This window comes from Mesoplodon bidens (assembly GCF_964165515.1).
Source record: "Mesoplodon bidens genome assembly, chromosome: 2".
Classification (NCBI taxonomy): domain Eukaryota; kingdom Metazoa; phylum Chordata; class Mammalia; order Artiodactyla; family Ziphiidae; genus Mesoplodon; species Mesoplodon bidens.
The window spans coordinates 56,611,089-56,625,155 of NC_138177.1; the positions used below are offsets into that span (position 1 = coordinate 56,611,089).

The following is a 14,067-nucleotide window of genomic DNA, read 5'->3' on the forward strand; positions in this document are numbered from 1 at the left end:
TCACCGCCCCGGGAGATGAGGGGTCGGCGCTGACAGGGAAGATTGGACACCGCGGCGGTGGCGACAGCGGCTCGGAGGGGACCCGCGATGGCAGCGCCTCGGGAGGAGGCTCCAGGCAGGGCGGGCTGCGCTAGCTGCGGCCACTGAGGTGCTGGCGGGCCGGCCGGCTGGCGACCCGGGCTGCAGGGACGAGAGGCGCTTTCGACGTCCGCACCCCAGTGTCCTCGCCTCAGTTGTCTAAACTTCGGGCTCCCGTCCACCAGCCCTCCGAACTCGGAGTCAACAACTTCTTCACCCCCCCCTCTACCCCCGCCCTCGCCTCCGTCAGCCCCGGGAGCTCGCCGCGCGTCGGGGACCAGGAACCTCCGGCATTGAGATGTGGCCGTGAGGCGTCGGTGGGCGGCGAGGAGAAGCTCGGCGGCGCCCGGGAGCGGGAGGGCAGTGCGGCCGGGGGAACGGGGCGGAGGGGCGCGAGCTCTCGGCGCCTCTCCCCCGCCTTCTCCTCCTGCCGCTGCCCGTTCCGTGCAAGCAGCAGCCGGAGCTGCCAAGCGCCAGGGCCGTGGTGATGTCGTCGTCGTCGCCGCCGCCGGCGGGGGCTGCCAGCGCCGCCATCTCGGCCTCGGAGAAAGTGGACGGCTTCACCCGGAAATCGGTGCGCAAGGCGCAGAGGCAGAAGCGCTCGCAGGGCTCGTCGCAGTTCCGCAGCCAGGGCAGCCAGCCGGAGCTGCACCCCTTGCCCCAGCTCAAAGGTAACCTCCGAGGGCGCAGCCCGGGGAGGAACGCGGGCGCTCGCCTCCGCGCCGCCAAAGTCGTTTCTTCATTTCTTTCTGGGGCTTTCTTCTGCCCAGCTGGGGCTCGGAGTGTGTGAGTCGCGTTCCCCATGCTTCCTTGGCGTCCTCCCACCCCCTCTGATTCAAACAGGTTTGCTGTTAAGAGCCTTGCTTTTCTCACTTCTGGGTTCACCTCAACTCTTCCGGTCTTGGAGGAGGTCAGCACCCCTCCCCACCTGCGCGCTCTTTTAGCTGCCCTTGCGACTGGAACTCTCCTCTTGCGTCCCGAGGGGTAGAGTTCTTCACTCTTCTTCCCCGAGCCTTGCCCTTACCCATCTTGCTTTAACAAGCTGTCTTACGTTCCGACCTTCCCTTTCTGAGACCTGCCTCCTCTTTTCGGCCACCCTTAGCCAATCCTTTCCTTTTCAACTATAAAGCGCCTGTACGCACTCTCTCCCTAACTTTCCTTCCCATTGATAGTTCCTAAGAGTCGTACAGACCAGGAATCCTAATGCAAACACCGGTTAGGAGTTACCTGGTCTTCAGATTTATTTATAAAGAAAAAGCCTAAAAAATCTGACCAGTGTAGTGTCTTACTTACTGGGTCATTAGATTTAAATGTTCCCTTTAGCCCAAAGAATAGAAAGACTTAAAATACTTTATCGTCTGAGAAGATACACACGGTAAACTTGGAGAGGTGTTAAGGAGTAGTGTCGCTTTGCAATGGAATGGGAACTTAGTTCGCCAAGCAGTGATTCCAGGGACTTTGTAGGTTTGTACAGTAATTCAGATTGGTATCCGTGTCAATGCCTTGCAGGAGAACTTGGCACTCCTTTTGGCTCACTCCTTTTTCCCACTAGGTTTAGAGGATTAAAAAAAGAAAGAAAGAAAGAAATTGGTTCCTGGTGTTCTAGTTTATTCTTTGTGGATTACTGCCTTTTAATTTTATAATTTTAATGTCTTTGCTTTTTATGAAATAGGCATCATCATGGAACAAGATGATAATGGTCCTAAACATTCGAATTTTTTTTTCGACAAAAGAAACCTGATAGAAATCTAGATCATCTGTTTTGCAAGGCCAGGAAATGAAAAGTTCATACTGAAATAGATAAATGTTCAGCAGGTTTTTCTATCAGTTTGAAAAAGCTCCAGCATCCCCTTTAAGGCCAGTCCGGTTCTGATTTGTCTTTGGGCCTATGAATCCAGTCTTAGTTTGGCTAAGAGTCTAAAGAAAACCCCAGCTCAAATCACAGTTGACCTGCAATAGCTCTGGAACCCCATTCAGATCCTACACTGCCCTGCCTCTTGGGGTGCTTCTAAATTACAGACATCCCACAGCCAGAATCAAACTGACTTTTTTTTTTTTTTTTTTAATATTTTCTCCCATTCTTTTTTTTTTTTTTTTTTCTTTGCGGTACGCGGGCCTCTCACTGCTGTGGCCTCTCCCGTTGCGGAGCACAGGCTCCGGACGCGCAGGCCCAGCGGCCATGGCCCACGGGCCCAGCCGCTCCGCGGCATATGGGATCCTCCCAGACCGGGGCACGAACCCGTATCCCCTGCATCGGCAGGCGGACTCTCAACCACTGCGCCACCAGGGAGGCCCCAAACTGACTTTTGAAAGAAGGTTTTATTTAAGATGTGTAGCCTGTGGTACTGCATTTATCATTTGCTATTTAGCATACAAAAATTGTGAAAATTTACATAGCATAGTCAACAGTAGACCACAATGGTAGGCATTGCCAAGACTAATTCTTGAGTGATGTCATAGCTATAAAAGAATATCGTCTTACCTATTAGGACATTGAACTACTATTCATGAATTTAAAATTTTAAACTTAACTAAAACATAGATATTTTTACCTTTTTAATTTTTTTTCATTAAATTGGCAAATTATTTTTGCAATTTGAAGGTTTGGTGCTAGTGTTTTTCTTTCATGTTTCTTTAATTTGCTTTTTAGTAAGATGTTCCTTATATTGTCTTTTTAATATAATATTTACTTATATTTAATAAAAATAATTGAATATTAGATATATGGTTGCTTCAAGTCAGGAGATGCAATTTGAATATATTTTGTTTTTAAAAGCCTAGCAAAAATATGCAGAGTCAGTATTCATCCAGGTTTCATGGTGTATAGTTCAACAAGTTGAAGGTGCCATTGAATGTTTTATTTATAGTATTTTGCTCACTAGTAGAGAAAAAAATAAAATTGGAACTTTAATTTTATTCTATGTTTTACATGAAAATATAGTATTCTTTATAAGGAAAGTTACGTATTCAGGATAAATTTATGTAAATTTAATTGAGGAATAAGATTCTTACTTAGATTACCCACTAGGAAAAACTAGTTTTACTCCAGATGCCAAAATGCTTGAAAAGTGGTTTTTTAAAAATTCAGTTGCTTCACTTGGTACTTTGGCAGTGTCTTTGATACCACAACGTTGAGTGCTTTTTCTGTCAGTAGTAGTTTTTTCCATTTGTGGCCTTAACAAAAACCAGTGGAAAGCCCTGTAATACATGTATAAAAGAGAATTTTTCTTCCTGCTCTGAAATATAATATTGCTGTGGAGTGATTCAATGTCTGTAGCCATCCAAAATCTTTTAAGTGTTTATGCCAATCTGCTTATGTTACACTTTGTCCACATGAATCTAAACTGGAAAGGTGCCAGCTATTTTCCTTAAAGCATGCTATGGGTAAAGAGTAACAAAATAATCCCACTTTTTAATCTATAAGAAGTTTATTCGTGTGAAATAATTTAGTAAGTGGGTTGCAGGATTTTAATGGTGAGAATGTTCAGAGAAAATTCTGTTTTATTACAGAAACTATTTAAAAAACAAGCCTTGTTAAAAGGATGTTTTAAAAATGAGAAACTGTTATGTGGGTCATCAAACTTAACTATCTTATATTTTATAGCTTAAAAATTTTTTTTTCCAAAATACTTGAAATTTCTTATGTTAATTCTGTAAGTTCCTCTGAGAACTAGGTATTAGAAAATAAAGGTAGGAACATTCTGTCAATCATTTTTTTCTGTATTTAAATTTACATTAGTATAGTACTTAATTTTTCTACCTTAAACTTTTCCTCTGGTAACCAACAGTTAGGAGACTTTTAACTTTAAAAAAAAATCAGTTAATTGGAAGCTTTTCAGTCTGATTAACCTTTTTTGTGTAAGTCTCTAGAAGGATTGGTTTGGTAAAATAGTAGATGCCATACAGTTATATAACATTTAGCATTTACAAATTAATTTACACTTTTCTTTATATTTTTAAATTACAAAAACAGTATTGCTCATAATAAGTGAAATAGTCCAAAGTTGTGTAACATCTTATCCCCGATATCCCTTGCTTTTTCACACCTAAGGTAATATTGTGACAATCCATAGCTCAATGTATTTTTACAAAAATTATATTTCATTGTGTTATCCCAGCAACTCTGTGCAAGACCAATATTGTTCCCAGATGAGAAAGCTGAGGCTTAAACAGCTTAGTTTCAGGCCTGTGATTACTTATCTGGATGGTGTTGCACCTGACACCGGAACCCAGGTTAAATGATTTCAGTATTTTTGCTGTTATCCTGCTTTATGAAATTTGGGCAGTATGATAGAGTTGGGTCTTTGGGGTCAGCCCTGGGTCAAAGGTAAAATTTTAATCTTTCTGAGTTGCTTTCCTTATCTGTAAAATGGGGATAATACCTTCTATCTCCCCAGGATTTGGGGGATTAAGTGAAATAATGTAATTAGTGCCTAAAAATAGGCAAAGAATGTTAGTTCCCATTCTCTTTGATATTTGAAAATCCAGATCAAAGGTATTTTCTAAATGAAGGATTCACATAAATTGTAAACTTTGCTAGTGTACTTAATGTATAATTTGTTTATAATCAGTTTTCACATATTCTTTATGTGAAATGAGGTGAAGCTGTAACATCAGCATAAGTGTGGATGTGGAAATAGGGTAGAGTGACTATTTAAAATATTGGAAGTTGTAGTTAGAAGTTTTTTATCAAGCAGAGAAATTGAATTAACCAGTAAAATTGTATAGATGTGCATTTCTTATGGGAGACAGCCAGTAAATGGCAAAGAATAGAATGAAACTGGATTTGAGATTGAAGTCCCCTTCAGATGAGGTAAAGAACTTACCAAGTTTCCTCAGTTTCTTGGTTGGTATATTCTTAGAAGCTGGGTCCCACTGGAGGTATTGAGTCCAGTAACAGTGGTGCTCATTTGAAGTGCTTTGCTTACCTATAGGGAAAAATTTTTTTTTGTTTTTCTTGATGTATGTGGTCTTTTAGGGTATCTGGAACAAGAACAATGACACGATTTGAAATTTCATAACTAACTTAACTTCTTTGTGCTGGTGAGGGACACTACTGACTCAACTTTTAAGGTTTATAGATTTCTTTCAAAATTAATTTCATTCCATCTAAACCCAAAACCCGTTTTAGTAATTGGGGTGGCAATAAAGGAGAGTTGAAATTCGTCTGAATATGTTAAAAATGTTTGTTTACAAAGGGATATAACATTTTACCTATTTTAGGACTGTCTTCTGGAAGTAATATTATATTTCTTCTGGTAGACTTACATTTAAATTTTTAAAAACTTTTTAAGGATATACTTCTAGAGAAATTAATATAGTGTCTGTTGCTGGCCTTCACAGGAAGGAAAAACTTCCATTTAAGTCTAACTTAACATCTTCAGAATTCCTATTTAGGGTCAAATTTCTTTTTCCCCCAATGTTATTACCTCCTCTGATTCTTAATTGAATTTTGGATCCTTTTATGAAGTGCCTGTAAAGTGAGAATCCAGTAAAATGTATTTAAGTAAAATAGTGTGATCACTGGGATAGAGTACCATCCTGTAAATAGTACACTTAAACTGTCTTCCTGTATCATTGATGAGTCACAGTTGCTTTGGGCTAGTTGTTTAACCCCTTTGGCCTTCAGTTTACTCATTTTTACTTGTAAGAATAATATTTTCCCCTAATAAAATCACAAAAATGAATTAGTCTTTAATGACGTATTGCCTCTCTTTGGATGACAAAGACAGGTTTATCAACAAAAATCATAGATTTGGGAAATAATAGATTTTCGTGTGTTTTTAAAATTTTAACTTTTTAAATTGTAAAAAGCTGGGGATATAAAGTAGCTTATTTTTATTGTATGTGTTTAACAGTGTTCTCAACCTGGCTGTGCACTTAGAGAGTTTTAAAAAACATCAGTGCCTGGGTCCTACCCTCAGGTGATTCTAAATAAATTGGTCTAAGGTAGGATGCAGGCATTTGTATTTTTGAAAGCTCCCAGGATGATTCTGATATGCAGCCAGGGTTGAGAATCACTGGTTTGGCATTATCTGTCTATTGATTTAATTCATTAATTGAGACTTTGTCCTTTTCTCTGGATACTCGCGGCTCATTACCCAGCCTATTAACATTTCCTGCCCTCACTTCACCTCGTGCTATTTACTTTTCACTCTCTTAACTTTACTGCCCCCTATGGCTAATCAGCTACTTTCCTGAAGGGGGATAGTGCTCTTGGATTCTGGAGTTTTAGGTGTGATGAGTTGATTCTATTGGATTTTGCTGTAGTTATCGTAATTAAAACTCAGCTATTATCCTTTGATACAAGGTGGTCAAGTTTTTTTTTTCTCTCTGTGATTTTCGGAGCTGTGGCTGAGCTGTCAAGTAAAAGTGAGAACATAAGACAGCAGTTTGCCTAGTTTTAATCCCATCATTCAGAAATGTAAAGCTGATACTTGCTATATGTTCACAGCATTATTCTGCCTCTTGAAGATTTAGAACTAATATTACTAGTGTATATGTTGACTATTAGGTGTTGAACAGATGAGATATTGTTGATCATAACTGTTTTTGGTCATGCCTTATATTTATTTAGCGTCAAGTAATGTTTTTCTTGTGGTTGCTTTGACAGCACATACACTAAAACTGAAACTATTGAAGATTAGCATGATTCCTGCACAAGGATGACACACAGATTTGTGGAGTATTCCAGATTTTTGCAGAATAAACAGGGCGTTTTAGAAAGAAAAAGAAAAAGAAATGTTTTTCGTCAGAGTGTTTTTACATCTATCATCTTAATCTTGACCACAGTTTTTTACTGAAGGTAGGGCAGCAAGGACCTGGGGCCACTTATATTCCATAACTCTCTTTTGTCTTTGGCCTTTCTGCTCACCAGTTTGAATGATACCTGTATTTGTTGATTTGTTGGGCTGAGTCAGTGTCAGTTATGAAGTGATGTTCTCCCTCCAGAATGAGATGGTAAAATTTTTGTGAAAGCAGAAGTCATCTGTGTTTTCATATCCTATTACAGTACCAAATACAGTGTCCTGTGCATAACAAGTGTGGTCATGTAGGCGGAGTCACTGTTTTGATTAAGAAATTACCTGTTGGCCCTCCCTCTACACACATTCCCCATTATTGATTATGCTTCCTTCAGTGGTGTTCCGTGCTATCCACCACCAGATTGGTTCTCTTCTGTTTGTGTTTTGTTTTAATATATTTGTGCCTAAATCTGATTCAAAGTTATGTATTTTGGGTTTTTAGTAGCATGATAATAAATAGTAAATGTAGGTTTGAAACAAAGGATTGTTTGCTGCTGTATTTGTGCTTTGCCAGTGACTGGTTTAAGTGACGTGTAACATTATTGATAGATTTATTTCTAGGAAAGGTATTGTGTAAGGTCTGTGTGGAAAAGTAATACTGGGTTGACTTCCAGATGTGGACAACTGTATATAAATATTGGGTAAACTGAAATAACTAGTTTCCAGTAATTTCTAAATTTGAGGCTCAATTTTTATTTATAAGGATGTCCTTGAAGGAGATGAAAGGAACAGATTTTAAATATATAATTACTTTCAGTGCATTATTATGTAATAGGGAACCTAAATGCTTTACTGAAAGAGTTTTACATGACAGGCTAGGTTTATGTGAAATAAGCTCTGCTTGTCTGGGCAGGATATTCACTAATGAGCAGTTTCAAACCACTTTTTATATATATCTTTTTGAACTTTTCCTTGAAGGAATTTGTTTATGTGGGTTTTTCGTGTAATGGTGAATTTTAGAAATCCTGCAATTTTGATCAGATTTCTTAAATCTATTAGGATTTTTTTTTGTAGTTTGCCAAATATGATAGGTTCACATTATAAAATTCAGAGAACCTATTTCTAACTTGGATACTGAAGGCAAGGGATTTCTTGGGAACTCACTCCTCCTACTGGAATGGTGATGCTAATTGCATTTACTGTAACATTATTGTGATGTTATATCTAGTTGAGCCTTCCAGTGCTGAATGGGACCTCAGAAGTCATTCTGGTTTAGCTTTCATTGGGAATGAGTTTCACTCTTGTTCTAAATAAATAGCCATCTTGTCATTTCATCAGAAAAGCTTTCTTTAAGGTAGGGAGAAGAAGTACAGGGTTTTTAAGCTCTTAGATACTCTCTCAGATTTTGCTTTAGTTAGTGAGGAAACTGCATAAACAATAGTTAAAAAGATGTTAGGTGTATGAAACTAGAATTTTTTAATGACTGGGCTTAACTTGTAGTACAGGATAATAAAATATTAAATATAGCTTCAAAAATGATACATTTTCTCTTTTTAATTGGATTTGCATTTGATTCTCACTCATTGATAACGGATATTCTAGAATTATAGCTGTTACCAGAAGATGATGATTATTTGAACTCATAGTTAATCCTGTGCCTCTAAATTGATAAAGTCAAAAGGATGAGACAGTTTTTGTCATAAGCTCTGAATTTTGATTTAGCAAAACTGGGTGTTTTTTTAAAGCATAATTTTCCAAACAGACTTTTCTAAAGATAAACATCTGTTGAAGTCATAAGTAAAATAAAATATAATTTCTATAGGAATATATATTTGCTTTTTTTTTTTTAACTTGTACTACTGTTCTTCTTATAATTAGCCAGAGGAAAAAGATTTTGTTTGCCTGCTGTGAAACTAGATACATACTTTGCTTTCAAAATCTAGTACAGAAATATTTTCCTCTTTGATGTTCATCGTGCTTAAATTTTAGGTGAACCATTGTAGAGATTAAAACTTTTACTCAGTAAAGTGAATAAAATGATGAATGCTTTTTCTTTCGAAATTAAATGTCTTTAGGGGCTTAGAGTCTGGTGGGATAAATATAGACATGTAAGCCAGTGGTTTCAATTAGAGACAAGTGCTGTGATAAGAGTAAGCAGTGAAAGCCTAGGGGAGTGTGTGAGGGACCCAACTCAGTTTTGGTATGTGAGGAGAGAGATCAGGGAAAGCTTCCTGGAGAAGGTGACAGGTAAGCTGAGACCTGAAAGGCCAGAGGTGTTAGACCAAGACACATGGGTTCTAAGAGGTCCACCTAAAGGACAGTATGGGCAACCCCAGAGGTAGGTGAGCATAGCGTATGTTGGGAACTGCCAGCAATATATGTGGCCGTGATAAAGATTATAATAGGGAACTGGCCAGACAAGAGACTGGAGCAACAATTAGTGTCTAGGTAACAGCCTTGATGCCATGTCCTGCACTTATTCCTGACAGTTGTGTGAAGAGTGTATTGGGAGATGAGAGTGAAGAATACTAGTTAATGCTGGCACAGTAATCCAGGCAAGAGATGATGGTGGCCTTATCTAAGTGGGGATAGGTGGTATTACAGGGGGACTTGGTGAGAGGGAAAAATCAGTGATGATACATTTCTAACTTGTGCAACTAGATGTATGGTAGCAATTTACTGAAAGGGAAGAAGAGTGGAAGATATGATGTGGGAGAAGATAATGGTTCTACATGTGGGACAGGTTGAAGTGCCTGTGAAAATAGAAGTGAAGAGTCTAGTAGGAAATCAGATATTTGGGTCTGGAGCTAAGTAGAAAAATCTGTGCTAAAAATAAGAATTTAGGAGCTTTAGATTAAAGGTGGCATTTGAAGAGATGCAACTGCTTACTGAAAATGTATATAGAATGAGAAGAGGGCAAGGAATACCATCATTTAGAGGATGATCAAAGAAGAAGGAGCAACAGCTTGAGTGGAAGACAGGAGAGAGTAGAGACAAGGCAGTCAAGGGAAGAAAATATGTTTTTAATTGGTAGTGGGGTGGGGCTAGTAACAGTGAGAAGAGCTGCTAGCAAGTCAAATAAGAATGGAAATGTTTCCATGGGTTTGGTAGTCTTCAGGCAACATTTGTGACTCTAGAGGGGTTTCAGAGGATTGATAGACTTGAAACCAGACTTCTCTAAGGAGAAGTGAGGAGTGAATGGAAATTGGGAAAGCCAAGTCAGTAAGTATGGACATCTCTTTCAGGAAGCTTGACAATTAAAAAAAAATGTATCACTAGCTGCTGGGTGGAGAATGGATTGTAGCAGAGCAAGATTATTAGAAGGAGGATCAGTTAGGAGGTTGTTTTAATAGGCTAGATGAGGCATGATATGGCTGGGGCTAGGGTGGTAGCAGTAAAGATGGAGAGAAAGAGATGTATTCACAATATAACTAAGCTACGACTTGTTGATGAATTGTCTGGGGGAGATGGACAGGCAAAGGTAGGAGCCAAAGATGTTTCCCAGGTGTTTTAGCTTGGACAGCTGCGTTGCATAGGTCTACCCCCACTGAGAAGGAATACATTAGAAAAAGAACCAGATAAAGAGGGAAAATCCAGAGTTATATTTCAGAGATTTTAAGTTTGAGATGTCTTTTGGAAACCTAGGTATAAAGACTTTTGGATGTGTGAATCACAGAGTGCCCATTGGTAATTTCTGTGATTTCTAAACATTCATTAAAATATTTTCAACGGGGCTTCCCTGGTGGCGCAGTGGTTGAGAGTCCACCTGCCGATGTAGGGGACACGGGTTTGTGCCCTGGTCTGGGAAGATCCCACATGCCGCGGAGCGGCTGGTCCCGTGAGCCATGGCTGCTGAGCCTGCGCGTCCGGAGCCTGTGCTCCGCAACGGGAGAGGCCACAGCAGTGAGAGGCCCGCGTACAGGAAAAAAAAAAAAAAAAAAAAAAATTTCAACGTTGTTTATTAGAAAATGTTCATAGTTTGGGATGCTGGCCACTTGGTCTTTTGGGCAAAATGGGATTATATATTCCCCATTCAGTGGAATGTCTGTGTATAAGACATTGTGCAGTGGTAAGATGTCCTTGGTATATGTGTGAGGTAGATTACAGAATTTGTTGGGACAGGTTCATGAGTAGGGTTAGTTACTTAAATCGGCTGTTTTCTGCCTTTAGACTATAAGTTAGTTGGGACAGGTATGAATAGGGTACTTAATCGGCCGTTTTCTGCCTTTAGACTATAAGTTAAGTGCTCCAGGACCTGAGATCCATAGTACGCGGGGCTCTCACCGTTGTGGCCTCTCCCGCTGTGGAACGCAGGCTCCGGACGCGCAGGCTCAGCGGCCATGGCTCACGGGCCCAGCCGCTCCACGGCATGTGGGATCCTCCCTGACCGGGGCACGAACCCGTGTCCTCTGCATCGGCAGGCGGACTCTCAACCATTGCGCCACCAGAGAAGCCCCAGTACCTGGTTTAATATTTATTGAATGAAATAATGAAGCAAATGCTATTAAATTGATTTAAAGAAAAATACCGTTTTGTGTCATGCAGTAATTCACAAATGTATAATGACTTATAATTGAGTAATAGTTTACATACAACCCCAAATTTAGCATTTTGTTGATGAAGAAACCAAAACAGGTAGGTTATATTCTTGCGCAAGTCATTTATAGCTTCATCTTCTCAATTGATTCGTATTGTCTGCACTAAAGCAAAATTAGCATGTTATTGTCTAACAGTGCAAAGGAGAAATATTTGTAGTTGAGAGCCTTACAAGAGAGATAATGATTTCTTTTAGATCCTGGGCAGGTAGGCCAGTACTGAAAGTAGGTTTTTCTAAGACCCTGTAAAGCAGAGCATCTTTATTTTTTTAAGTTTTCTGGTATAAAAATGCTTCATTGATCTTTGCAGGTCTCCCTTTTAGCACAATTCTTCCCTTTTTTTAAAGTAATGAAGTTTTTCTGAAGAAGAAATTGGAGAACGGTTGTTTTATGAATGAGTACTGAGAAACAAGATGAAATGAACTTTTAATCACTCCGCACATTTGTGTCAGAGCTAGATTTATAATTTGGAGTCTCTACTCACTTAAAGTTTTAATGATATGTAATGAGCAGCTTTGAGGAATTATGGAATTATTATGGAATATCAAGACTGATTAGATTCTACTTATTTTTGCTTCTCTGTTCTATACACAAGCTATGTACACACAGTTTTTGAAAACTTTTTTTTTTTAAACTATGACCACATTAACAAAGTACTGTCTTCCTGATCATTATTTCCCAATTCAAGGGAGGAAAATAAATTGGTGCAAGATAACTGAGACTTGGATATAAAAGTCAATTGGTCCAATTCATCTATCACTTTACTGATTTTATTCTCCTGAAAACTGAGAAAAACTGAAATTAGACAATATGTCATCTAAGTAGTTTTCTACATACATTTGTGACTAAATTTGAATCCAAAGTGGAAATAAAGTAGCAAATGTAACAATGAATGCTTTTAAGGTGCATTTAATTTTCACAGTCATATTTCCTTCATAGGAAATTTCTATCATTCATGTAGGAGAGGTAAAATATAACCCAGGTTTTACTTAGCTACCAGATACCCAGGCACTGATTTTGGTATTTCATATATTTTGATAATTCTGTTTTTAATTTGAACCACCTGTATAAGCTTACACATAATCATATTTTGATATTTTGAGAACTTCTTTTTTTTAAAAAAAAAGATCTAGAAAAGTAGCTTCTCCTGTGGAATAGGAATGACTATTTTAGGATACAGTGCTTGCTGTGAGTCATGAGTGAGTCTCAGTTTTCATGGTTTTCCAAAATAAAGTCATTTAAAGACTATGCAGTGAGAAATGTCATATTCTTAACTACCCTATTTCTTGTATAATGGATTTATTATTTTTGTAAAAACTTACAGACTCACTCTTAAAAACAAGTCAATAGAAAGTAAAAATCCCCAAGCAGAGGAAACTTCTAAAATTTTGAACATCTTCCTATATTTTCCCATTAGTGAGATCATATAATGTATGTTGTTCTATAACCCATTACTTTCACTTTAATGGAATGCTATAAATAGCATGTTTCTGAAAGAAAAAAAATCTATTTAGAATTGTTTCTGATTAAACTTTTTATTTTTGGAAATACTGAGTGAAATAATTTTAAACCTTGATTATGAAAATTCATTATGTTAAAAGGAGAGGAAATAACTTCTAAGAGTACTGGTGTTTAATTTTAGGGAGATTATACATGGATCTCCTAGAAAATCTGATTAAAGGAATCCATCATCTCAGAAAATATCATATACAATATTTTGTATATAATTTCAGGGTCCTTGGATTTGTAGCACCACCGGCATGCTGAAGCCCGTCTCTGGTCAGATTGAGGAGGGAAGTGGGTGGGTTGTTTTGTGGCCCTTAGGCCCTGCTCTAGAGACTTGAACCACCTTGTTAAAGTAGGTAGTCCTTTTCCTAACACAGTAGCAGGTGTTGCTTAGGAGTTGCAGGTAGAGTTAGCTGCAAGATGGAACCTCATCACAGCTATGGAAACCATCTATAAAGATCTGTTTTAACACTTCTTGTTCCCCAAGGGTCCCAAATGAAACGAAGATGCTTCTAAAAACCTTTATTTAATGAATAGATTTTATATTCAAATTGAATTAAACAGATGACACAATATTCCATTTATTTTTCTAGGAGACTTTTTCAGTATTCTGCTTCTCAAGGTTCTACATTCCAAGAAATCCATATAACATGCCCCACTAGCTCATCTTCATTTCTTGTTCTTACCTTCTTTAAAGTGGTTTTGATAACAAAAGGTAACATAATTTTTTGAAATAAAAATTGAACAGTATATTTTAACCCTTTTGTAGTATAGTAGTTGTGAATGTATCTGCATTTGAATGGTAATTGAGTAAAGCATGTAAATATTTATGTAAAGTTTTAGATAGTACTCTAGGGGTTTTCTTAAAATGGTATACATTTGTATATTAGAATGCATTATCAAACTGGTAGGGTTCATGTATTCAAATTCCCTAAGATGTGATATCTACAATTTTTCCCACCATTTTCAAGTTTAATGAAATCATAGACCCTTACCTAAGTCATATTTAGTTACAATGCTGTGAATCATTTGTTAATAAACGTTTCCATTGTTACCTTATAAAAGCTTGATCCTCTAAAGTTTCAAATAAAAGCTGATTTTAGACTCTTAGTTATTAATGTTCTAGGGGTATTGCCAAAAAAAGC

The 14,067-nt window shown here is 38.3% G+C and overlaps 1 protein-coding gene across 1 annotated transcript in view; it reads left to right on the forward strand.

The window, feature by feature from the left end:
- Nucleotides 1–439: 439 nt before the first annotated feature.
- PPP2R5A (protein phosphatase 2 regulatory subunit B'alpha) overlaps nucleotides 440–14,067 on the forward strand; it is a 92,908-nt gene continuing 79,280 nt past the window's right edge. The window contains exon 1 of the mRNA XM_081254857.1: nucleotides 440–749. Within this exon, the coding sequence (XP_081110983.1) occupies nucleotides 566–749 (184 nt within the window). The 5' untranslated portion in view covers nucleotides 440–565. The remainder of the gene's footprint in view (nucleotides 750–14,067) is intronic.